Source organism: Anopheles gambiae, chromosome 2 (genome assembly GCF_943734735.2).
Source record: "Anopheles gambiae chromosome 2, idAnoGambNW_F1_1, whole genome shotgun sequence".
Lineage (NCBI taxonomy): Eukaryota > Metazoa > Arthropoda > Insecta > Diptera > Culicidae > Anopheles > Anopheles gambiae.
Window position 1 is genome coordinate 17,661,760 of NC_064601.1, and position 27,360 is coordinate 17,689,119.

Below are 27,360 nucleotides of genomic sequence, written 5' to 3' on the forward strand. Positions count from 1 at the left end.
CAAATTTAGAGTATCAGGAGCTCTTGACAGTTACAATAATGGAGGCCTCCTTCAGGTGTTGAGCAGGTTACTTAAATATGCTGCATTTACATTCCTCGTATTCCCCCCACTAGCGATCGCATAATCCACTTATCGTTAAAGTCACTACTACAAAAAAGTAGTACCTACACTCAATTCAACTAATAACGGAAGGTAAAGTTTAGTAACCGCTAGCTGTCTACGAAGATTTTTAAATTAATTAAATCTCATGACGGGCACATTGGTACAGATTTGGATAGTTGTTTCCTACAAGAATAAAACATTTTAAAGGTATGATAATATCAAACAAACAGATTGTTCAAAGTACACCAAGCGAAATCAAACTCAATTGAAGACCAACTTTTGAATATTCGATCTACAATCGATCATCTTACAAAAAGCAGAAATTGCATCTATAGAAGCATAAACGAAATCAACTAATGACCATTATTCTGTAAAAACGAATCTTTTAAACTCTGCTGAATGACTCTCATCACTTAGAAACTCATCACTAGTGCCATATAATTCAGTTCGTGAGAAAGATGCCGAACAATCTGTCTTCTTCGCTACCTACAGACACATTTGCTCACCATTAATTGACCAATAGGATTTCAAAGGATAAAGGATTTTTTGGGGACCTATGGCGGATTAAGCACTATGCAAACTAAGCGGTCGAGTGGCGAGCTCCGAGGTCACGAAGTGCCCCGAGATGACCGCATAGGGTCTGCCACTCGTGTTTATCCTCCACTGTAAAGGACTCGTTAAACATCCCGGACCGAGTTGGTTTAAGGTTCTAAAAGCAACTCTATACAGTATATTCATACGTCCCTAAGAACCAGATCAATAGGAAGGTGCATGGGTATTAGTTATTTTGACGAAATCCTAAATCTAAAATTCCGTCTAAGGACATAAAAGTTAATGCCTTCATTAAGTAAAGGGCTTCAATACTTCGGACTGACTATCCCTCATTGGGTGTCCACTAAGTCACAGGTGACCTTAAACCCAGTGTCCCGGATTAAAGGTATCGGGAGCCCTAGGCGGTAAGACGAGTTGAGGCCCCTGTAAATGGTAGCTGATGACCGGGGGAAGGGGACACTGGCACTAAGCTTGCTATTGGAAGATAGAACAGTACACTTAAATTGCCGGTAGGGAGTGGCCATGGGACTCCTACGATCATCGTTCATAGGTCCTAACATTGTTGCCGAAAGTGAGGGGAGAAGGGGGGGGGGGGGGGGTGCAAATCATTCTCCAGCCACATGACCCCAACAATCATCTTACCGGGGACCCTTGTCACTAATACTCTGTACAGTTTTGTACATACTGCATACTACAGACTAGAGATTGGTGGAGCCCCAAACGACTGCCTAGTTCGCCTACCGTTAGATCCGCCGCTGCGTAAACCCGTCAACTGTTTAGTGAAGTATTACGCAAAAAATATGTAAAAGAAGAGTAATAGCATCTGAAAATAAACTCTTGGGCCAATCAGTGACGGAGTTATAAAACCAACTACATCTAACATTGCGTACCAGCATGCAAAATGTTCATCTCGTGATGATACCCTAACTGTTATAAAAACTCAAATTATTGCCACACAGCAGTATAAATAACCTGGCGACGTGAGTATGAGATTCTCTTGCCACAGCAAAAACAAGCTCACCAACATCTTTCCACTCAACTCTTCGCGCCCAAGACGGTTTTCAGTGCGAACACCCGTCAAGAACGCGTCTCTGCACGGTTTGCGTGTGGATAAAATTATGACATTCCGTGTACATGCTCGGGTCTCCGTTGCTTAATCGGTGTTCAAATATTTATCATTCTACAAGGAAGGCCACATTTTCTCGGTATCCAGGGCTGCACAGTCTTCGAGACTCGTCATGCCGGGAAAAGGAGTTAGTCAACACAGGCAACACCACACCAACACGCATAAGCAACGACCAAACGTACCACGGTGATGACGTTGATGCATCCATACTGGCCCATCCGTGGTACCAGTGAATAGCGTTTGATTCATCTGTGTACATTAAGTTTATTTAACCTTCCCCGTCAACTACCATTCCCCGGGGTTCTTGGGTGTGTTCTACAAACCTTTCTTCGGTTAACCCTGTTTCCTTCTTGAATTCCACCATTAAATGTTCTTTCGCTCGCTGTTGCCGACTTTAAACCGTACCCGAGATATAGACAATCAGTGCGATTGTACAGATAACCCTCAGCCAGATAGAAAAACGTTCATATCTGCCCCGATATGGTTCTTGGGGCACAAACCGGCAACCCACTCGAGGCAGCATTTTGTCGCCTGTGCAAACAGATAAAATCGCACAGCGGACAACCGGCAGTCCGGAGAGCCGGGAGCACCTCTAAGACGAAGTGTTAGTTTCGGGCTTGCGGTCACCCCCTCCCGCACGAGCCACCGGGGTGATGCAGTATGCGGGCACGGTATGCTATAGTAAATAACATTATCAAACTTATTATCTTATAATATGATTATCGCAGATATTCATTACAATTTTCCCTGTCTACTTCCTGCGAGCGCCTATCGGGGCCGTCGGCCCAGGTTTTTACAGTATCAGAACATCAGTTTTGAACTGCGCGTGTCAGTTCGATTACGGCCAGAGGCGCATATGGTATGCGGATCTGTTGAGAAAGTGTTTTGTGCGGTGCATTTTGATCTTAAGTTGCGCATGATGGCATCGAGGAATTGCAACTTGTCCCCGGATTGGGCAGCGCGACAGCGAAGTGCATGTGCAGTGTGTAAAGAAGAAAACCTATCCACAGCTTGGTGACCAGTCGGGCAAACTAGTGACGAAAATGGTGTGTGCAAGCCTTGCCACCAGGCGAACGCCTTTCGGTAGCCCCTTTCGTGTTTGCGTGTGATTTATGGTGGCTCGTCGTCAAGAAGTCGAACAAATTGAACTGTTAGGATGGAATGTTTTTTAAGCACTTCAAGCGGCTTGGAAAAATTGGTTCACAAATCGTGCTGCCCGATCTGACGTACAATAAAATGTATGCTTTATTGAGCTTGTGGTTCCAAGTGATTGCACCACCGTTACATCTACACTCTCTTCACATTAACACACACACACACATACAAGTAAAGTTCGGGGACGTTGGTCGGAAAAGAGTGAGAAAAAAAGCTGCTACAGTACATAAGCGTTATCTATATCACGCCCCATATCAGAAAGCGCTTATATTCACCGTCTTTACAACACCAACAGGCAACAAATATCTGTACTGTTACGCATACACATACACAGCTCTTTCCTTGAATAATGCCCATGGTGATGATGATGATGATCATGATGGTGGCTATGATTCATGGAGAGGAATCTGCTAACAATAATAATATTAACATTAAAAGTTATTATTATGATTGGACTGGGCGCATTACTAATTTCGTGGAAATTTTTAGCATGGTGGGAAGCTAACATGTCAAAATTAACTCATCGCAACGTTGGGAACAGGACTTCAAATCCTGCCTGCCAATTCAATTCAAGTCACACGTGTACGGAGAAAAGGTTCAAATCAGCTATCAGCAAAATAAGCAAAGTTGCTCGCTACAACGTTGCTGCTTACATTAGGAATTTGTTCCTTTTGACTCTATTTGCCGCAAAGTTTAATAACCTCCGGCCTAGATCATCTACAAAAAGTGACCCGTTAGAGGATGTGTCGCATGTATACGGCGGAGAAAGCTGCAGTGTTATTATTTTCTTTTTATTACTTCAAATATATTTTCCCGAGATAGTAATGGTGCAGTAGGAGATACCAAAATAAATTTTGCACAAATTTCATTCAAAGCTCAGCACTGACCTTACACGAGCACACATTTTTTTATGTTTTTCGCAAATTACTGAAGCAAGTGATTCTAAAAATGCAAGTACACTGTTTCCTTGTTTGTACGGATTCCCTAAGGATTCCCTTGTTTGTACGTAAGAAGGTGTAAATGAAACGTTACAGTGGCTTTGTTTAGTTTTGACCTTCTCTAGGTGATTCGTTGCTCTTCAGACATTCGATCTAGTTATAATATATCTCTTTTCATCACTGCATAATCACAAGAATCTGTTGGGTCTTGATCGTACAATTTACAATTACGTCGTCACACAACCACTTCTACAATTGTTTGCTAACGGAGCTCAGTAAATAACACCAGTTTATATTTAAAATTATGTTTATTATTTCATGTTGAATTAAATGTCTAGAATTATTACGAGTTGTATTGATTGCTCATTTAAAAAAAAACCTAAAATTATCTTGCAAAAATAGGACTGAACAAACGATTATTATACAAAACTTGGCTAACTGTTTTCCTTTTAACACACATTCCACTCGCCAGCACTTTTCAAACTTAATGCTATGCTACTGTATGCTAAAAACAAATTTGGAACGATTGCGAAGTATCCAGAGAGCAGATAATTTCTGTACATTTTGTTTTGCTTTCCAGCTCGATGCTAGAGTAATTCGGAACATTATATACAGCTATTCTAATGTTAATATCCCCTGCATTCGATCAGATCAAAACATTTACATCATAAAGAAATTGCATAATATTTGCTAAGAGATTGTTACTCATTGACGTGATTAGAAGATACACTCGACCCATCCTTTCTGTAGCTTAAAGTAAATGACAACTAACCAAACGGTGGTAGAGTGTCGGATAGTGTTCTTTTTTTGTGTGGTTGTTGCTTTATACTACATTACACCTAATGTCATAATTGCACTAATTGAGGAATGGACAATATCGCACTCCTTTCGGTGGATATGCATTGTTCCCATCTTTCTGCTGCATTGCTCCACCATCTTCTTACAGCTAACCCATTGTGCGTGTGCGGTGCTGTACGTGCAGTAGAGCTAACGCTTTAATCCTACATTCTTAACATGTTCTTAACATTCGTCGAGTCTTTTGCGTTATTCAGTTCATTTGGTATGAGAAGCTTCCCTGAAGACAGAAACAAACGACCATTCGAGATTCGTCCATCTGTACACGTGTGACAATTCGCGCCATTCACGTCACCTGTTCCAGCACCTTATCGCGTCATCGATACCACGGTCGGGCGGTTGATGTTGTGCTTGCTCTCGATCATCTCCTGCTGCCCGTGAGCCTGTTCACTCTCCTCATCCGCGACCGAAGGACTGCGGCTGTGATTGTGCGCTCCCGGTGCGTGCTGACCGTGGCCAAGCGTTCCAACCATGTGACCCTCGTGGTGCAGTGCCTGCTGGTAGCTGGCGTAGTGATTTCCACCCATCGGTTCCATCTTTACAATCGTGCCCAGCGAGTGCTGATCGACGCTACCGTTCACATCGGCCGGCAGCATATCGTAGTACAGCATGTCCTCGGGCGATTGCGGTGGGCTTTGCTGATACTTGGAGCTAACGATCGATCCGTTATTGTTTCCATGCCCAACGCCCGCCATACTGTAGCTCACCGGGCTCAGTGCCCCGGTGGCAGCGGCAGCCGTGGATTGATGATGCTGATGGTGGTGATGCTGACCCGACCCGATACCGCCCGTGGGACTGCCGACGAACATGTTCATCGGTGTGGGCGACTGTAGCAAAAAGGCATTGGTGGCTTTGGGTTGCTGGTTGTTATATTTGCTGTTGCTGACGATTGCGCCGCTCGAGGAAGTGCTGGTGATTGGCGAGGGGACCTGCTGCGTGTAGCAGATCGGGGACATATGGTTATGGTGCGCGGGCGACTGATTGCTGCCCTCGCTTGACGGTGACGATGGCAGCAGCTTGTCGAAGGAGGAGTTTTCCGCAATGTTCATCAACTTGAGGCCTGTGACAAAAAAAAAAAACATATCATTATTTTAACAATTCTCATTGCGTTTTTTTTAACATTCGTTCGTGAATCGCGAGCGCCAACACAAACACATTCGAGCAGCCAGCCCATGAAACGTATAAACCCCTAAAAGTATGCAATCTACTTACCATCTGTTTTCTTCGGTGTCTCGGCTAGGCTGCTACTGCTCGAATTGGTCTGACGGTTAGCCGAAGCGTTACTAGCGTTACTCTTGCCGTTACCATCGCTATTTTTGCTTCCCTTTGGTTTGCGCTTACGAGACTGCAAAGGAAAATGGATTCAGGTACATTAAACTATACTTTACTATAATGTCACAATTGCTTTTAATTCCCTACCTGTATGTTATCTTTTTTCATCGCCAGTGGACGGTTCACGTTGTGCAGTTTGTAGTACAGTCCACACGCATTGCAGACTGGTTCACCGACTTGATTGCGGCGCCACAGCGAAGTGTTGGTTGTGTTGCAGTTAGAGCATTGCAGTCCTACACGTCTTGCCGAGCTCTGATGAGGATAGTTAAAACAGAATCAGTATTAGAAACGGTTTTTGTTAAACGAACATCGAAACAAACAACACGGATACATGGGGACATTTTTTGTTACAGGGAGTGTGGATGATTAGATTACAAAGCGATAATAGGTAAATTAGTAAGCAACAGTAACTAAAAGATGCTAGTAAATGTTAGAGTTAGAGCATCTCTAAAACAATGGGAAAGATCTGCGAACTAAACTACGCTAAGGGAATTCGGGGTCATTCGGAGGGGTTCCAAGCAACAACAACAACAACACCAGGATAAGGCTCTAATGAAATCCGTTCCAAATGAAAAAGGTCCGAAGAAGGAAACCTACCATCCGTCGACTTTGCTTCTCCTCGGTGGTGCGAGTGGTCAAGTTACTGAAGGTATAGTTGTTCTTATAGAGATCCCCGCCCTGTTCTGCGGCCACTGGAATTACAATTTTGGGATATGGTAGACTTTGATTAGTTGCTCACAAACAAACAAACGGGAAACAAAACAATAGGTAACCTGACGAGTACGAAGTGTGTATTTAAAAAAAGGAATTAAAAAAAACATAGGAATTTGGAAACATCATTCAACAACACCAATTTCGAGTACGAGCAAAGTTCGAAACTAGCTATCAGCAGCAAAGCAAAACGGGAGCATTTTTCACGATGATGGCACCAACGCAATCAACAGAATGGCAACCGCTTGGTAGACGCGTAATACAAAAGTCTATCATTTGCGAGTACTAGCAACAATGGCATACAAAATAATAATAAAAGAAACACACACACACACTGAGCTGCTGCTACTACTGCATGAACAATGGTATCTAAATTATGGCCGGGCGGGGGGTACACATTCAGCTTGAAATACAACTAGAAGCCAACTAGTATCTATCCCTTCTATTATTTTAGATTTTTTTTCTAGACCTTCCAAATTGGAATGGATTTCTGAGGAGCATTAAAATGATGCGAAGCTTTCACCCTCTCGAACCCACCCCCAACTCAGGGACAAATACCCAAACACACACAGACATATAAAACACATAAACAAATCTTATGTAAATTGCAAGGAGAAAAAATGATACTAATGAATTGTTCAATGATACATTAACTAATGAGAAAACTTTACAGTTGAAAGTAATGTAAAAGAAATAAAAAATAAACAATGCTCCTCCTAGAGCGCAAATCATCACAAAATGTGATAGAACTAAATTTAGGATAAAGCTTTATTATATATAAAACACAAACAGTTTAACGTATTTGTAGAACAGGGTAAATGGAAGTACGAAATAAAGCTCACAAAATTAACAAATTTAATTAAAACAAAGATATAAACAAAGATGAGCACGAGAAGGAGCTAATGCAGGCAAACAAGACGACAGCAAGGTAGGAGTGATACAAAAAAAAAGACATAAAGAGGTAGTAGAGAGAAATAGTAGTTAAGAAGCTCTGGTTTACAGGATCTTTTACCAAACGTCTTGGTTGTTTCACCAGCGGACGATTCATGCCGTTCATCTTGTGATAGAGTCCGCACGCGTTACACAAGTAGTGGCCCGTTCCGTCGCGACGCCAGAGGGGCGTCTGAATGGCACCACAGTTGACGCACTCTCGTCCCTCCGTAAACAAGTCCGCATCGAGGCCCACTGGGGTGAAGTTAAACAGGAATTATTAAGGCATGAATAATTGGTGTCGTTTTTTAATGTTGTTTTCTTTTCTTTTTTTCCTTCCAAATAGTATGTTGCAGTACTGTGTACCCACTCGGTGCTTTGTAGCGATCATTTGCCATCACCCATTTGCCTTCCGCTATTTATGGCCCGTTATCGTACCATTGTACCTCCATGGGCCATGTTTGCACTACATTCCGTTTGCTGTTTTCTATACAACCAACCGACTGAAGCATGGTTTCTTTTCAATCGCAAGCATAAATTAGCATGCACTACCCCACTACGCAAAGGGAAAACCGAACGCGGCCACTAATAAGGGGCCAGAAATTGCCAACGATCGACTAATAAACCGACAGCAACTATGGCACAGATCGCACACCGCGTGCAGCCCATCCCCCGCTGGTTGGCCTGTATGACAAGCTATAAACCCCCAACTATACCGCCCTGTTTTTTTTTAAGTTGCCCACATCTACATCTCCTTTCCGGACGACACGGCCCGAGTGTTTGCCCTGGTGCTTTCACTGCCCATACGTCACGCTCATACGTCACCAGGCGAAGGCTAGGGGTTTCTATGAATAATTAGCGCACAAGAAAAGCGGCCAACTCGCGCCCTGCACCCAGAGTTCGTTCGTTCTTCGTCATGCTCCAGGGGAAAACGCACACACACACAACCACTTTCGGGCACGCGGGTTGACAAACCTTGCCAGTGATGTCCGCGGTCATCGGTTTCCCATGAGGCTTCCCAGTTGTGTCGCTTCCATCTGAAGTGCGTCGCCTGGGCCCGTTTCCGATAAGCGCGTGGAGCAGCGCATACAACAATACTAAAGTACGAAAGCAAAGAACTAAAGAAGAACAGGAACCATTTCTTCCCGTGTATTTCCTCAATGGCGGCGACGGGTCGGAGCCTTTGTCATAAAGATTCATTTAATTGAAGAAGAAACATGCACAATGCTCCCACGGATCACTCAAGCCTGTAACGCTTCCGGTTTGTGTTGTGTTTGTGACACATTGGCAGTACACCTCTTCCCTCCAATCTTCGTACACCGTTCGAATCTTCGGACCGTTGGCGGCAAAGAACCAGAACGATCCATTTCCCTGGGTCGAGGATCGGGCCCGCATAAGACAACAACGAGAACAGCTCGTTCGTGCGCGATCGTCCCGGTTTCGGTTGCGTTGGGCGCACGGAAAGAATGTGCCATTTTCCACCCGACTCCACCGCGCCAGATATGCCAGAGCCCTGTGGCCCAGGAGGGGGCGTATAAATCTGTCATTCCGTGATCATTCAGACCGTGTGGGTGGGGGAGAGGGGGCGAGAGGTGCTACGGGGTAGCTTTTTTATCGCTTGTTACCATTTTGCTGTTACGCTGTGTACGTGCAGAATGCGACAAATAATGCTCGTCTAACCACGTACCACACAGTGGCGGTGGCTCGTCAGTTGCAAACCGTGACGACAAACAAAGTTCAGCTTCTCAATCCTACCTTCTTTTTTCCATTTTTTTTGCACCTATTTTTTTAACCGTTAAGATGTGGAATATGGTTCTTCTGTGTTTCATAATTGTTGTCTAGTTGTATCTTAGTTTTCATTGCAATTGCATTAACGTAAGTATTAAATGGAAGTTTGCGAAGCTTTCCAAGCTTTCTTTCAATCCCACAGAAAAGCTCCCGGAGTTGGACGATGAACTCTGTTACGCAAAAAATAATAACATGATAGCATAAAAACAAAACATAACAACGCGCTTCCGCTGTACATGTTACCCCTGTAGCTTCATCGTTGCGTATTACGTGATGATTAAGTATCGAGCGAAATGCAGGTTCGTCGCTTATCACATGTACGAAAAACGTCTTACACGCACACATATACACGCACATCCTGCGTTTTCATTTGTGAAATTTAACAACTGCTTAAAAACCTGGGGCCCAAAAACAAACAAACAAATCCCCTGCCCATGGGTATGGGCAGAAAACAGCGCAAGCAGCCCGAGCGCCCAAAAATCCGTTGTGCCCAAAACGCACAACATTCACACGCCACAATGCCAGACATTTTGGCGCGTTGGCCTGTGCACGTGGAAGCTCAGTGCGAGCTGTTTCCAAGCAAAAAAGTGCCCAAACTATGCTTCCAATAGTCGTACTCCGCTACGCGTTGGACGTCAAACGGGAGAAGAGGGAAAGGATGCTTACGTGCTGTCAGGGAGGCGGCCGCTGGGAAGTGCGTGGTGGTGGTGGTGGCCACGGCTGCCGCTGCGGCCGCTGCTGCCACCGCCGCCCGCCTGTTCACCGTCACCGGGGTCGTGCTGGAGGTGGCCACACTGTACGCGATGCTGCCCGTATCGTAGTGCTGCGACCATGTGTCATTCTACAGAGAGCGGGAAAAAACACACCAACCATTGGTACCAACTATTGATTGCTTACTTAAACCGTGCGCCCACGGAAGGCTTACCTGCTGCTGGGCGTACGACGTCGAGACGGCACTGTACGGATTGGTGCGGGACGTGTTGGTACCGGAAACGATCCGCTGGAACGCGGGCAGGGAACCTTTCATGTAATCGTTCTCCAGACCGGATACGCCGCTCGACCAGAGATGATCGGTCGGGTTGCCGTTGAAGTACTGCATGCTCGGGAACGAACAGCGACCGTACGAAGGGCTGCAGGGAGGGTGGTGAATGGGAAACGGAGAAAAAAAACGGAAGAGAAAAACCGCCCCGCGGGAAGGACAAAATTAAGTACTGTGGGTTGATAACAATGGGCTGTATGTGGTTGTATGTGTGTGTGTGCGTTAGGGTGGGTGTACAACAAGGCACTTCAATGGTCCTTTTTATGTTTCAGTTGTTGCTCTTCTGTCTATGCCATTCGTACACATTCCTGCTGCAAACTTCGCTCACGCTGTGCAAGGTGCAGTTTTCAATGCAGTTTTTACTATTCTGCTTTCTTCGTCGACGTAGATACGACTAATTTGTTCACTGCAGTTATTCACTGTAACCGGCCTGTGCGGGGTAGCTTGTTACGTTTTTAAAACAAAGTAAAAGAAAAGATGCCGAAACCCCAAAACTAGAAACAAGAGCAGCAGCAAACTGGTCTTTTTCTTTCCACTTTAAATCACGTGCATTCATTGCCGACACGACACGACACTCGAAAGGAATGTTTCCAACTAACACCGAATGCGCAAGAATGCCTCCACAAGCAAAGATCGCTACATTCTTCTGGCGCTGGCCCTGTAGCAAGACTAATAACTACAAGCAAAAGCGCAAGAAAGTGTGCTGACGGGAGCTATCATTGAGTAGGGCAATCCGTTCAGCACAATTCAAGCGAGTCGAAATCCGCCAAAGATCAACTCCACCTTCTCTCTAGCTCGCATATTCTCTTTGTATTGGCTTGGCGATCGCTTCTCTAACGCAACGGAAGCGACATGTTTATCGTTTACCGATCAGTTTTGTTTACAAACAAAGCATTTTGCAGTGGGCCTCCGCTGCCGCCACCCACCCCGTAAGCTTCGCCATAACCGTAACCGAGGTGAAGGGCATTAGTTTCTGATTTCGTCGGCAAATATTCACATTACACACGTTCTGGCGTCAAGCGGGTCCGCTATTCAGCACTAATTCAGCAGCAAACGGTAGCGCGGACGCACGCCATGCGAACTTACATGCGATAATTCATTGCATTCAAGTTGGGGGTTTTTTCCCCCAGAGCCGGTTAAAAAATTTCGATTCAGTATCACCCGTCTGTGTGTCACTTGTCACGGGCGTTAGGGGTTGAAGTCACAGGAACACGCTCACTATTGCTCACTATTGCTGCATATTGGAACGGTCAAGCTGTTTGAGCTCTTCGTATCTCACAACAAACAGTTGTCCCAAGAACACACACACACACACACCGAAACTACAGATCAACTGGCCCGACAAATGTGCACGGTCCTTCCACGGCACACACCTATCGATGGCGACCGTCAGCGAGCGAATATCAACCCGGAGCGTGGCGAGCTCCAACAAAACTCCGCCGCTCGGTTGGGCTGCGATGTGTTTTGTTGCGATGTGCACCGAGCGAGAGGGACCGCTTGCTTGACCGCTTGCCGCGCGGACCGCGCCTGCCTTGTCGCTCGGCTGTCGGCCCGGTCGGTATACCTTCGGTCACTGGGCGCGAACCGGACGATACACTGTAGTTCGCGCTGTCCGGGCGCGCTGCGTGACATTGCGATCGTTGGCGATCCGAGCCAATCAGGGCCCGAGTCAACCTTGAAAGGTGGTGGCGTGTAGGTGGTGGTTCGTAATGGCGTACAGGACGAAATTTGGCCATCCCCAAGACCGCGGGGGATCGTTCTGTGCTGTTGTTGTTTCCCCGCGCAAACCGCATTGCTACGATATGGCACGAGCTGTGCGCTCACATAACCGAGCCCGGGCAACGTTTGCCACCTGCACAATAAACAACAAAAAAAACCGGCCCGCTTGATGGTGGTGGTCAAGTTTAAGTAAACCCCATGAGCGCTTTTTTTCTACGTTTTACGTTACTCCTCCAACAACAGCATGAGCGAACGCTACACGTGTGCCTCTCATCGCCGGGTGTGGGCGATCGGGGGAAAAACAAACGGTGAAAGGGAGAAAGGGTGTAACGAGCGTAACACAAAAAGTCCCCCAAAGAACTATGATACGAGCTGCGGTTCGTCACCGTACCGACGACCAACACACCATACGCGACAGGCGCGAGCGTTCTCGTAACCAAAACAAAAGCCAGCAAAGACATTAAATAATACTGCGAGGTGCGGCCACGCTTGGGGTTTCGGGCCCGCTGGTGCGGGGTGGTATGCATCTTACTTAACCGATCGGACACCCCACGAGCACGTGACAGCGGGAACGGATGGGCGAAATTCTAGGCCCCCCCCCGTCCCCGGGGACCGGACTACAGGGGTTACCTACGTAAGGGGTGGAGAGAAGTTGCTAGTTTGTAACTTTTGCAAAAGCCTTGCACAGTTGTAATTTTATGTTCGCTTAACGCATACGCTTGTTTTGCTATTGTATCGGTTCGTTTGGAACGAGCGATCTTTCGAGTTCTCCATTCATTCATCACCTGGTAGCTTCAAAACGTTCTATATAGGTGATCGCGTGATCGTAGTTACGTAATCACGATCGCACCCTGACCGACCCGACCACATGCCGATCACATTCCCCAGGGGATCGAGTAGGCCGGCTAGAAGGGGGTGAAAAAACTGCACCAAAAGCACGATCGTCAGGCTGAGGCGCAAAGTCGTGCTTGAGAAGACCAAATTTGTCACAACCTTTCAGTAGACCGATCGCACGGCCGAAGGAACGCATCATAAACGCTCGGCGGGGTTAGGTGAAAGCACACAAACACACACACACGCACATACACAAACAAAGCTTGGTTTGGCACGCGAAACGCGAAATCTCTCGCGAGGCACGTTTGTGGATGGTGTATATTGTGTTTTTGTTTCTTCAGTTTCCAGTGCACTATTTTCTGTTTTTCTCTCGCTCGGTTGACAAAAGCGTGTTTAGTGTTGTTGGCTTTTTTGTTTCATTCTCAGTCTCCCTCTCTCTCGCTTTCTCTCCTTTAAGAGCTCTGGCTTTGGGGGAAAACAGCACTGTGTGAGAGTGTTGATTTGCTACCCCCTTTTTTGTCGCTGTTGTTAAGTAATTGTGTATGATAACGCTGCATGGGCAGGCATGGGAACGTGTGAGGATCAATTGTGCCGGTGTGCCGGGGCTTCGTGGTGGGAATTGAACTGTGCGAAAAGCTTACACGAAAGCCTGTCTGTAGAGTGCTACTAACATGGGCCCGGGACAAACAGCTAGCGAAATGGTTTAAATATTTCGTTTCCTTTGCCCCGATTAAGTCCCAGCGCTAGCCAACGTACAAAAAAACATGTCTTTAATCATCCCAGCTCCCCGCAAAGACGTTGCAATATCACGGTTGTGCCAAGAATAATCTGCACAGCGATGCTTAAGAATAGCACCAGCATCTCCTCACGGGCACTGACTGATAAGAACCTAGGGGTAATCACGATCTTGCTTGTTATGCATCCCAAAAACCTTCTCATTGGGCAATCGGGACACCACGACTGCACGATCGACCTCTCTGGCCGTTATCAGGTTCGGGCACTCGACCCGAAAACTGTAACCAGTACAGTGCCACGGGGTAATATAGGTTTAACGTGATACGATGGAAGTGTTGTCACGGCACAAAACCCTGCCTAGATGGTAGATCGCTTCCTGCGTCACCAAGGACGATGGGAGCAAACCAAGAATCGTAGCAGCAACCCATATCCCATATCGAGCGGCGAGCTACGAACGAGCAGACAACGAACGCGTTGGCCTTTATTCTGTCAGTGCACAGCAAGGTCACGGCAGTGGCAAGGCTAGGGGCGATACGGACGTCCAATCGTTCCCCGGGCCATTGAGGATCGTGATCAGTAAGCCGACACGAATCTTCAAACTGCCAACGAGAACGGATTCGCAAACTTTGCAAAATCTGATGTTTGGCAAAACGTTCAAAGACACCCTTTTGAAGCTCAACCAAAAAAAAAACAAGCCGGATACAATCAAACGCTTTGTCTGACACCCGACGACGACATTCCGCCAGATGGTTTCATATGTCACCACACGGGGTTGGCGCGTTGTTTTGCAAGTATCGTGGGGCACCGTTAGCAGATTTCTGAATGCAGCACAGACAGCTTCCTGTCGCGCCAATTTGCACACTTCTTCACCAACACTTTACGCGAATCATTAGAATCATGGGAAAGGAATGTTTTGTTGAGGATCGATTTTCTGCCTTGTCTGTACTGTTCTATCTAACAAGCCTTATGTGATCATTCAATCAAGAAATTCAAAACAGTTTAAGAAAGATCACTCTCCACACGTCTCACACGCCCTCTCAACGAACGCAAAACCCGAACCTTGAATCTTGCTTGAGTAGTATGTCACCCACAAACACACGCACACACAGGGGTCTTTCTACGTTTGTTACACGGTTTGTTAACTTACCCGCCCGCCAGAACGCTCGTATGCAGCGTGTCGTACAGGGAGATGCTGCCATCGGTGCCGGTAACCGTGCCCGGCTCCTGGGCTCCCGTACCATTTTCGACCGAATGTAGCAGCACGGCACCGGGGCCTCCCGCCTGCGGGCCTGTCCCACCGAGCTGCACCAGATGATCGGCCGGACCGGGCGACGAGGTGGCGGTGTTGGTGGTGGTCGGCGTTTGGCCACCGTTCGGCGTGGCGCCAGCGGCCGTACCGGCATCACTCTCCGCTGACATCGGGTGGCGGTGGTGGTACATCGACGCTGCCGTATCGCTCGCTCGAGGCACATTTATCAACTGAGTGAAGCTCTGCAGCCCACCGTCGTACTCGTCGTGCGCGTGCGAATACTCGGGACTGCGCGAATCGCCACCGCTGCTGGTATGGGTGTGAGTGTTTTGCTGGTGATGGTCGGACTGCTGCTGCTGCTGGTGATGCGCTGCCGCGATCGTGGCCGCATGATTGTAGTTGATCACGCTCTTGTCGTTGTTGTTGTGGTACATGCTGGCGTACTCCTTCGATTCGTGCATGCCGTGCTGCTGCAGGTGATGTTGCGACAGATGCTGCTGCTGCTGGTGATGGTGATGATGCTGCTGCACGTTATGATGGGTGGGCGAGTCACCGAGATGATGGTGATGATCGCTCACCAGCGTGGGGGTAAGGTAGCTGTCGACCATGCCGCACTGTTCGTCTTTGAGCGTGTCGGCAATCATGTCGTCGATGCTGTGCTGCTGGGCAACCACATCATGATGATGGTGATGATGCTGTGCGTGATGCTGCTGCTGCTGCTGCTGGTGATGTTGCTGGTGCAGATGGTGATGTATTGCCGACATTTCGTCGTCCCCTCGCAGATGCGCATCCTGCGCCTGTACGTGATGGTGCAGAGCCGTGGCCTCGTCCAGGTGGTCGTGCTGGTGGTGAGGGCCACCGCCCAGCGGAGACGCATACGAAGAGTACATCGAGAGCAGGTTGCCGCGCATTCCGCCTAGCAGGGATGGGTCCGCCGTCGAGCAGACCAGCGGATTCAGGTGGCTCACCACGGCCAGATGACCCTGGGAGGGCGAGGAGGCCACGTCCGGTTCGCCGATGTAGGCGCCGCGCGATGGCGTTGGGTGACGGGTAAGCTCCCCTGCGGACGGTTCGCTCGAGGGGGACGACACGGGCCGATGGTCCACCGGTTTGTAGGTTAAATCGCACGGCCAGTGGTGTTGGTACGCCGCCGGATAGCCGCCAACACTGCTGCTGCTGCTGTTGATGACGGTTTGCAGGGTGGAGAAGCGGGGCGGTGAGCTGGAGCCCGGGCTCGCTTCCTGCTCCTGCAGCGGCTGTTCCGCACCGTACGCCGGCCCCTTTACCGTGTCCGTGCCGAGCAGCACCTTCGAGCAGGACGTTATCACCGAGGGTGTGTTACCGCTCGCCGCACTCGTCGCACCAGCTTCCGCCGTTCCGCCACCGGTCAACGTGTCGTGTGTCGCACTCGCGTCCGGCACCGTCGCTTCCCGATCGTCCGCTTCACGTGCCCGATGGTCCGCACTATCACTTTCCGCACGCGACGCGCCCGGAGATGCTCGTTCCGATACTGGGCGCGCACCGGGCCCGATAATGCCAGTGTCCGGTGGTTCGCTATCGTCCGCCGCCTGTTTACCTCCGTTATCGATGCCTTGCTGCTGTGGCTGTTGCTCCTGCGGGTGTTGTTGCGCACCAGCTTGCGGGGACACTAGAACTGGCGACTTGTACGCACCCACGATCGCACCAAAACTCGGCTCTGCTGGCACAACGGTTTCGTGTGCAGTAGGGTGCAAACCGCATACCGAAGGAAAGAGAGGGAAAGAAAGAAATACGGAGAACGAGAGTGAGAGAAAGAAAGAGAAAGAAAGAGAGAATGAAGAAAACAAATGAGACGGTAGGGAAACAAATGGGGAAAGAAAAGATGCGTAAGCGTATGCACAAACGCACACATCAACACAAAAACACACACACACACACACGCACGCATACCCGTACGGATACAACCGAAGGGTGCGAGAGAAAGCGAACCACCGCACGGGCAAGATCGATCAGCACGAAAGAGAAACCAATAACAACAACAAGGGGCAAACACTGCGAAAAGAGACGGGGAAAGGGCTACGCTATACGTGACACACGAGAGAGAGAGAGAGAAAGAATAGATGTCTGTAAACAATAAGAAAGACGGGGTGAAACGGATAGATTAATTGCTGTGTGGACGGTAGCAATTTTCTTGCACCGTTCACCCCCGACGCAACGGGACGGGAGAGATGTGCCAAATGGAAGACGTAAAAATGGGCTTCACTCTCCACTGTCTAACACCGATCGAGACAACAAACAAACACAGCAATAATCGGTTTGAAAAGCAAATAACCAACACGGAAAAGTCCATTCTCTCGACCATTACCCATCCCACGGTGTTGTGCATGCTTCAACCCCGTACGATCCTGCCCCTGCAAGAAGGCAACCGGTACGGGATTTATGATCTCCTACCACACACACACACACAACATCTTTGCGTATCAGGGCAAGATAAGCAAGCTCAAACCAAATCAAACAACATTGCTCAACCGTATGGGTAGGTAGCTCCGTCTTTGCTGGCTGGGAGCATTTTCCACTACCCCTCGTTTTGCAGGGAACAGGGTAGTCGAACTGCTCGAAACAAAGTGTGCTACCCCTTTCGGTACCGATCCGCATGACTCATTTATGTACCTTGGAGTGTTGTATAAAATGAAAAAGTGCCAACCACTTTCCAACATCATCATTTCCTAATCAAATGATGCAATGAAACTACCACCACTAATTCAGCTAATCTAGTACGCGGATTATTATGTCGAGCAAAAAAAAACGTGAACTAACTCCTCCATTCGATCGCGTTTGCCACTCCGCTCCGATTTCGAGTAGTCTCGCTCATAGCTCCGCCCCTTTATAATTGTAATTCAATTGCCCGCATTAAATGGCGCTCCTCTGTCCGGCTGCTGTCGTGAGCTGTGGTTTTATGCTCGACCGTGCTCACCACCGGTCTAGGCGGTCTCGTTTGTGGGTAGGAAAAATTTAATTTTAATTAAACTCTTAGCTTCTTGCGCTGCTTTCCTGTGAAGGTCACAGCTATCAAGCGAGCGCGATTTCGCAGCTCCGATTTGCCGATAAAAGCAGCAATCGCACACACGTTAGTCAAGGTGGATTTAAAAATATCAGGTGGTGGACTCTAGTGCATTTTGACAATTCGTCACTTGACGTAAGATCCCCAGGATTCAAACTTTGTTTACATTTATTAAATTTGTTCATATAATTTATCTACCCCATTTTTTCGATTAAATATTAATAAAAATATGTCGGATAATTATTTTGGACTTCGCGAGTTCTTATTTAACATTAAAACATGGATTAAAGTGTGTTATTTTGTGTTATTCTGTGAATTTATTCTATAATTCATTGTGTTTTCGACATTTTTGATGATAAAAATTAAGAAAGCATTTTTTTTTTCAATTTTCACATTAATTCCTCATTATTTACGAGCCGCATGGACAATTTACGTGAGATTAGAACTCTCACTCACATGATTTTACATTTCATGCATGAAAAAAATCATCAAATCTTTTGTTAATATATCTCATTTTTTCGATAAAATCAATAGAATCACAAAATTGCACGTAGTAACAAAGAAATCTGTTCTATTTGCTAAGCTTTGTGTGCGGAAACCAATGGTTAACGGTTTTAAAATGACGTAAAGTCCCTCAACTATGGCGACCCCCCAAAGGCCCTAATCCACCACCTGATATAATTAATCCACCTTGCACGTTAGTCAAATATGCGGGATTTGGGCAGGTTGTTTGCATTATTGCCCGGCACAGGAGGGTGCAGGTAAGGTTATCTGGGATCAGGTGGGCACCATGCATGCTTTTTTTTTTTTTTTTTTGGGAAACCGTCCATTGCATTTGAAACAGATTTTGCATAACAAACGTACGATCGTGCGGCTCCGCGATCATCAAAACGTTCACCTTTGGCCACAGCATGGTGAAAAGGGCAACTGACTGCCTTTTTTTATTACATATTTCATCGCGATGCAAAACAACCATCGCTTCATATTTAGCAAGTTTTGCAACTTCACTTTGCTGCACTTGTGCCTTCGTTGCAAACAGCAGTTGCAAATGCGTTTATTCTTACGCATTAAAACGATCATGTTCCATTGTTGTTGCTGCAGCGTTTTTTTGTTCATGTCCAACCCGGTTTTTCGTGCCAATAACCCTTTCAGCTTCGCTTATTACAAGCAAACAAAACCTCTTTAACATGGCCACCCGACAGCGATAAGCATACAGTCACAAATAGGAAAATACACCCAATACATTAGCAAAAGCGAACGCGCGAAAGCAAGGAGTGCTGCTAACCGGTTTGTTTTATAGTGGAGTGATTTTCATGCTCCACTTCCATAAATTACAGCATGATGTGCCACCCATTCTGCGTATGGGTGACCCAGCGGGTGAAAATTAGTTTCTACCGGTCGCGCACCATCAATGCGCCTGAAGTGTAGCAACTAATTTCCATTCAAAGTCCCCGCTACCCTATCGAGCGCATAAGTCGATGTGCATGTATGTGTTTACCCCCACCCTATCGACCAGTAAAACACCTTCCACCAGTGCACCCGGGAAATTGCGCTTGAGAAGTTATTAATTTAAGTGAAACGGCACACCGTAACTGCCGTGACGTTCAAACAACAGGCACATGTGGAGCGTTTGCGTTTGCGCAAAGAAGCAACGGGAGCACGCAGGTCGATGGCAGGAGCGGCGGTACGGGCATGTAGGCTAACAATTACACCCATGAGAACCGGTGTAACAGAATTAACGCGAGGTAAGTTATGGGAACAAATTTTTCAATCCCACCAAACGAGCAATTTGTAGTGCTGCAGCCTGGGCAGTCCGTATGGTGCGCAGGCATACGCAGCGCGCACTTAGGATGCAATTTATCAAACCGAACGTCCTGCTCCGGCAGAGTTGTTGTTTTTTCACAGCTTCACAGCCACAAACTACACTGCAACAGCAAAAAATGTTACACTCTCCCGAACAGCACGTAATGACTTGTACGGGGAAGAAAAAACAGAAAGAAAGCCAACTATTAGTGCGAGCAATTGGAGAGAATTTTCACACCACGCAAAAGGATGCACTGCGCGTACAGGATCGTTGAAACGTAGGTACATCCATCCCGACGCAGTGCGCAGGGAGTTTGCCTCCCGAATGTCAGCGCAACTTGGCACAAAGCGCGACTCAAATTTCACAACCCGCAACACACACCAAAAAAAACATAAACGCACTCGCACGCCCTTTTCCCTCTTCCTGCAGGACTTTCTCCAGCATCAGCTCCAGCATGCTGTAAAGACAGTGCACCGGGATAAAGGATAACGAATGAAATATTTACGACCGCAGCAAACAGCGTTCCGCGGGCCGTGCGACAAGTGTTTGCCGTGTTTGCAGGCGCACACACTAGCAATCGGATCTACGCCACTTCTACTGCTGGCGTTCCGCGGGACCAGGATCGTCTTCCGTCAGGAGGAATGATTTATTCCCTTCCCGGGAAGTGATAATTTTATGGTTGAATTAAGCGATGGGATCCTGGCCAAGCTGGCTAGCACTGGCAAGAGGCGACGGCGACGGCGGCGGGTGCGATTAGTTGATAACCGAATGTCTTAAACACGCAACAGAGCGGTTACAGCTTGTAGCAAGGGAAAAGAACGCATAATTGACCCATAAAACCAACCAGTAATGGTTCGTTTCTTGTCGTCTACCCATTCTATTGCCCAGCACTACTACCTAGAGAGCTAATCGAACAGGCAAAAATTAAAACAAACTATACACCGTAAACGATCATTCACAGCGCTAGAGAAAGTCGTCTCGTATCGTTGTCTGCCACCACCTTGCACATGGTTACGCAGTGTCAAACGCGTTATTTACGACAGGTCCTGTGGGGTCAAGATCATCTACCATTAAAACGGGAGGACTTTAAACAAAAATACATAAAACTAATTCTCGCATTACAAAATGGGATGGCCTTCTAGCTTACACTAACCAGCGCCCGGCTTGGCTGTTCAGCCGAGATCAGCCAAACGCAACCAAAACGCGTAAATAGTTAATGTCATAGCAAAGTTTTATGCATTTTCGGAAAAGGTGCAAAGGCGTAACACCAGATTTCTCCGCTTCCCGTTCGTCTGGATTATGTCCTGTAGTGTAGTGTCCTGGTCTACTTTAATTGCTTCATTTGCTGCCATGGCCAGGGCCGCAGCTAGCTATACCGCGTGGCTTCCTGTGCGATATGCATCATTTAGCGGTCAAAACAAATAAAAAAACAAAACACCACTCCACTCGGTGATAGGGAAAATTGGAAAATGTACAACCCCGGTGTCCTTTTTTTGTTTGCCTAATGTCCCCAGTGCAATCCGATGCAGCAGCAACAGCATCCATAATGAACGACGGAGGAAAGAGTTGTCGTTCTATTCCCCCGACGGGGTGTCACACAATCAGTTTGTGCGTGGAGTGCCCAATCCTACCCACTATCAGCTCGGCATGAATGGAGTGAGTGATAAGAAGGCGGGAAGATTTACGATCCTTTCCAATAGATACGGAGGTCATAGTGGCTGTGGCCGAAAATCTAACCAACAAGCTTAATAAAGAATGAAAAACTAATCTCTTGCGGGATTTAAGTTTCAGTTTTGGTGTGAACTGCTTAGAAGAAGAAAAAAAACAAACATGAGCCGTTATTTTGGCTGGATCCATTTTCTATGCAGCCTTATCACGAATTGAACAACTTGTTCCCATGTACAGCATGTTAATTTTTTTTTACAATTCGACCACTAATTAACCAAGCAAACTCTTCCCGTTCCCGATCGTATTTCATTGAGAGTGGATTACTTTTAAATGCCGTTCCAAGATCAAAATGGTAGTGATTCCCATCTATGAGGATGATGAGCAGCGATGACATATTGGTAAAAGATAACATCATTCATTTCAATATAAAGTTTAAGCCATAACACAATGGACCAATGGCTTCCAGGAGCGAAATTGATCTACAAGCTCCATGCATGTGACGCAGTTTCACGAGTCTTGATTCATAGTTTAACCTATTTGAAAAGGTACGTGATCAGGCTATAGGTACTCGCACACGGGTAAACACGTTTCCAGCGCACAGATTCTTGGTTGTCCCTCTACACATACTCGTGTCAACTATCCTTCGAAGCTTCTGATTTGGTATTGATATCATTCTATACAACTCGTACATCTACAATCCAAATGCCTCCGTCGCCTTATTCCTACGCCCTCGTCTATATAGCATGGAATAAGAAAACAAGAGCTAATAGCAAGCTTAACAGCAAGTAATAAGAGATTATTTAATTATAAAAAAAAAAACAGTAATTATAGTCCCAATTGGATCGCTTACATAGTACAATAAGACCGACACAAAACTAAGAACTAAGAATAAACTATGCCTTTCTAAATAATTCAGCAAATTTTGCTTACCATCTTCTTCGCCCTAGCATTCCACTAACCCAGCATCCTCTTTCCTTCAGATGATTCATCTTACCCTCCCAGCAAGTAAAGATAAGAAATGGTGCTTGTTGCATCTTTTATCACCAGCACCCACCGGGAAAAGCCCTTTGTTTTGGCAGACCGTAAACACATTTGGCAGGTCACCCGTCACGCAGTCCATCGGACTGACGAATGGCTATTTGTGCCCTCGAGACTCCGGCTGCGAGTCCTTGTGAGTCACACAACAGTTCGGTAGGATTTTCTGTTTCTGGTAAAATTGCCCGTCACCACTGTTGATAAAACTTCCGTGCGGGATGTACAAAATTTAGAAACAAAATATTGTTGTGCTTTCCGTGATAAGCGTAAAAAAGGGGCTGATATTCGAGTTTGGTGGATGTTTTAACATCTGCAGCGATGGAACTCGTCCCGATCGGGGGCGTATACAGCTCAGCTCCACGTGTGAGAGTTTTTGCTTAGCGCCTGGTTTAATGTTGGCTCGCTGCAACATGCCTGCCCATCATACACAAGCTCATTTGCATTCGGTTCGATGTCCCGCTGCTCGTTCGAACCACCCACCAAACCACGAACGAATCATACTGCCAACTGCCACAGACCGGAACTCAGCAACGCATCAAATTACTGACCAAGCGCCAATATCATGCTGTGCGGCGTCGGCGATCATGACGATCGGGTCCGTCGAAGCGCCTGCACCCGCAAAACGGGGAGGATCTTTTATAGCAAGCGACACTCGATCATCGCCCCCTTTTTTTGTTTGCTCTCACCCAAAGACACCCTTTCTACGAGAGCGCCTTGAACCTTTTGGTGTAAATTCACCAACGACACCTTTCCTGCTTCACTCGGGGTTGGGTGTGTGCGATTTGAATAATCCGCAGAACCGATGTTTTGGCAACTGAGAGGAACCACACATACACACATACTTTCCCTTTTGCAAACCGGCCGGGACGTGATGGGTCCGGTTGGTCCAACAGATGCGACGGGACGTTTTACAACGGGCAATAAATCATTACCATTTTCTACGGTGATTATGATATGTGTGCTCTGGGATATGGTTCAACATGATGGTTCCAGGTCTTCTACAAACGTTAAGAAAGTTGAGGATGTGAATGATCGATTGCAGTTCTCCTCCGCGAGACAGTTAGCTTCTGATCTTTCATAGTAGATCTTAATAAAATATCAATTATTACTATTACGTTGAACTCTGCAACCTTTTACAACCTACTCCTCTCTGATGATTTTTGTCTCGAATACGTTTGATCATCGTAAACGATTTGGTTAGAAATTTGAAACTGTTGCGCGAGGATCACACGAGCCGTAGCCCTGCTCTTGAGGACAAAAGGACAACCACTTTCCGCCACGAAGAGCCCACACTTGACGAGTGTTTATTTCGTCGCCCAGAAGAACCCGCTGTGAAACAAGAAGATCACCTCTAGTTCTTTTATGTTGCCGTTCTTGAAGCCATACGGACGATCATGGTTGTAGCTTCAACGTATGCACATTTCAAGATGATCAGCCTAAAGAACGTCTTCAAAGTTCATGGAATGTTATGCATCAAAGTTATGCATCAAACCAAAAATGTTACACACTTCCTCCGGGAAAACAAGGTATCCGAGGTACAGGGTACTTCCCACAAAAAATGCCACAAAAACAAAAGAAACACTTCCGTCGTCGCTCGATTGCATGACGCTGACAGTGTGTTAGTTAGCGGTGAAGAAAATCCATAACGTCTAGCCCGAGCCAAAAAGGCCACCAAAACGCCCAACCTGAAAAGCAGGAAGTGGCTCTGACCCAAGTAATGTGCATCACGTGTTTTCGGTACCTTTTTCCCGCACGCACCACACAGCCGTCGCTCGAAAAGCCAACAGTCAGGGACGCGCCACCCCGCTCCGGGCCCCGAGCTCTTGTGCTGACAGCTCTTTATTGCCCATTTTATTGCAACTATTTGCGTGTCCAGCCCGGCCCAGCGGGACATACGAAGCGTACCAGCGTGCGGTGGGATCGAATGTCCGGAAAGGTTCTGCTTACGCTAAGCTCGTTACACCATCGGGCGATGTATCGAATTGACTAATGGAGTTCGTAAAAAAAAAGAAGATCCAACAAATGCCCACAACGCATCCTAACCTTTCCTTTACAAACAACATACTAATGGGCAACAAACTTTTTAAAGCCCTGTTTACCTGCGTCAATCATAATATTTGCTGCTTACCATCTCACGGCCTGCGTGTCCTGTGTCAACAGTGATCGTATATCGATCCTTCTCGCCGTGCGCACTATGGCGTGCGTTAGGGGCAAATAATATACTTGAAAATTAGAAAACTGTCGCGTGGCTTTTTGGTCCTTCAACTAAGCTCTATGCCTGAAAGATGCTTCAAAGTCTTGCTTGAGCAGACCCTTGTACGAATGTTAGTCTCGCAGTTCAAACCCGGAACAAAATGCAACGAAAGCCAATGATGCCGATGAACAAAGTCGGTATATCCATGAGCTAAGGTTTCCTCTAAACACAGAACTCTCGCTACATGAAGCTATCGAACGGAAGCTGCAACAATTTTTGCCCACCCACGGGAGAACCGAACTCATGACCAACTGCACTGGGCTCAAACAAACAGGCACCAACAACAACAACAACAACAACAACAAACAACCAAAACTACAAATGCACCACAACGTTGTGCATCGGTTGCATTTCTTCCACCTCCCAACGTTTGCTTCATGCTTCATCATCTGCGCAAACGCCTTGCACACATAAAAGTGCACATAACACACCACTTTTACGACCCCGCCGGACCAGCGCACCGACGCGACATAGGCGATCTTCGTGTTGAGAAACGTTCGTTTCAAGGTAGACGCTACCACCTTTTTGTGGCCCTATTTGCGTTCGCCGTCTTCAACCCACCATCCCGGTCTCGGGAGCGATGGCTCGGGAGCTTCCAGGTTCGCAACGGGGTAGCGGGACCATCTTTCCCGCGGGTGGTTACGAACCCAACAAACGCATCCAAAACGCGTACAGCAGCACGCAGCCTTACACACGCAAAAGGGAGTAAAAAACGCTACCGTGACGGTCATCCAGCATTTAAAACACCACCTTCCCGCCAGCCCGGTGACAATGATGGCGGCAGCGCATTCGCAGTGTGTTCGGCGCGTGTAGCAGCGGACGGCTCGTTGCATCGTTGCAGCTGCAAAGTGCATTTCGCAGAGGGGGGAGGGGAGTGGAGTGAGGAACTCAATGCAGCCATATTTTCCACACAGCTCGCCAGTACCGAGCAAGGAGGGGGGGGGGAGGAAAGCGCATGCACAAATGTTTTGAACTTTTGCGATTCGTCACGCCGGCAAGGCGTTGCCAATTGTGCACGGTGCGATTCTAATTTCTGACCTGCACAAAACATCGTCAACGTACTGCTGCTGCTGTTGCTGCTGCTGCTAGGGCTGTAAGTAAAGCGAATATTGCTATTTGCAACAGCCTGACCCGGGTAGACGAGAGCGACGTGGAACCGGTTGAAAGTCAACTTCAACGGTAAGCCACGCAACGGACGTATTCAAACTAGCCTTTGTCGATGGCAACACTTTGACAATTATTTAAAAAAAAAATGCCACAGTCACACAGACACACACACCATACACCGTCGGATCTGCCATTCGAACTAACCGGTCAGGCGAACTGTAGTAGTGCGATCGTGCGATCGCTTCGATCGAGCTGCCATACCCGAAACCGGCGACTTATCGTTCGCGATAGAAGTTTTCAATATGTTCACGATAACACAGCCCCGGGGCCTGCTGAGATAGCAGCATCACCACCACGGCAATCAGCACCTTCGATTGGTGGAGGTGGTGCCACCACCCGGCACCAAAACCGGCACTCCGGTACCGAGCGGACCCACGATACAACCGTCACTGGTCACCGGCGGCACTGCTCGGTACGGGGTTAACCTAGCCCCATGTTATCAGCCCGGGACGCAATCAAAGGAATTCCTTTCCAACCACTCTCCCTCTCTCTCTTTCTCTCTCTCACTCTGTGTCCCTGTGATATGGAGGTACGACTCGATAACTCGGTGCGAGACGCCGAATTGAAACGACAACAAACCGAACCGAAGATAGCCCGAGATAATACGACTACTACTGCTCCTTAGTATGTACACGTGCATCCCCACGGAACCCTTTCCATCTACGTACCGTAGCAATCCTTTCCCGGCATGTTTTATCGTTGGCCACCGGGGAACGGTTTCACTGCACACCGGCAAGATAAACACTAACCCGCACAACAGGTTGGAACAGGCGGGCGCGTTTTGTTATTGTTTACGTGCGCTGTGCGGTGCGTTTATACCGACCGGATTCGATAGCACTACACAGATAAAGTAACTAGTACACAAACACCATAAACTGAGCCAAGTGTCACCATTCGACGCTCACACACACACTGTCGTCACTTGTCGTCACAACTACACCGCGAAGGTAATACGGCAAATACACGGCTGCCTCTGCTCCTTGAACGCGCGCGTCAGGATATGCGCGACCAGTTTGCGCCAGCACCGATCGCAGCAGGAAGAACACGTCCACGCAAGAACGTCGCAACACTACCAGCGACGACGACGACGACGATGACGGATGGAGACGGCTTGCGCACTAATCGTTCAAACTGAACTGATCAGCACGGCCGCTGTGTTGATCTACACAACCCCCTCTGCGCCCAACGATGACGACGACGACGACGTACGACGTACGACCATGCGAGTGCGCTGGTGGTACTGCTGCCGCCACCACGACGACTACCACGAAATCGCGTACATTTAACATCCACATGCTCGCTTGCGCACACCCAACGGGGCGGCCGG

The 27,360-nt window shown here is 47.5% G+C and overlaps 1 protein-coding gene and 1 long non-coding RNA gene across 11 annotated transcripts; one reads left to right on the forward strand and one right to left on the reverse strand.

The window, feature by feature from the left end:
- Window positions 1-1,991: 1,991 nt before the first annotated feature.
- On the forward strand, window positions 1,992-7,525 carry LOC133391087 (uncharacterized). The gene is made up of 3 exons (XR_009764579.1): window positions 1,992-2,451; window positions 2,509-6,095; window positions 6,175-7,525. It is a non-coding gene; the product is annotated as an uncharacterized LOC133391087 (long non-coding RNA).
- LOC4577423 (box A-binding factor) lies at window positions 4,163-27,300 on the reverse strand. Of its 10 annotated transcripts, none has more exons than XM_061641344.1 (8): window positions 26,702-27,300; window positions 14,964-16,761; window positions 10,415-10,619; window positions 10,156-10,330; window positions 6,658-6,752; window positions 6,148-6,312; window positions 5,941-6,073; window positions 4,163-5,788 (listed from the first exon to the last, which is right to left on the reverse strand). In XM_061641344.1, exons 1-8 carry the CDS (start codon window positions 26,721-26,723, stop codon window positions 5,037-5,039), a joined length of 3,345 nt encoding a protein of 1,114 aa, XP_061497328.1. In that variant the 5' UTR covers window positions 26,724-27,300; the 3' UTR covers window positions 4,163-5,036. The 10 variants fall into 10 exon arrangements, with proteins under 10 accessions (XP_061497328.1, XP_061497325.1, XP_061497322.1 ...); XM_061641341.1 differs by lacking the exon at window positions 6,658-6,752 and adding an exon at window positions 7,784-7,956; XM_061641338.1 differs by lacking the exon at window positions 6,658-6,752 and adding an exon at window positions 7,772-7,956.
- Between the last annotated feature and the right edge of the window lie 60 nt (window positions 27,301-27,360).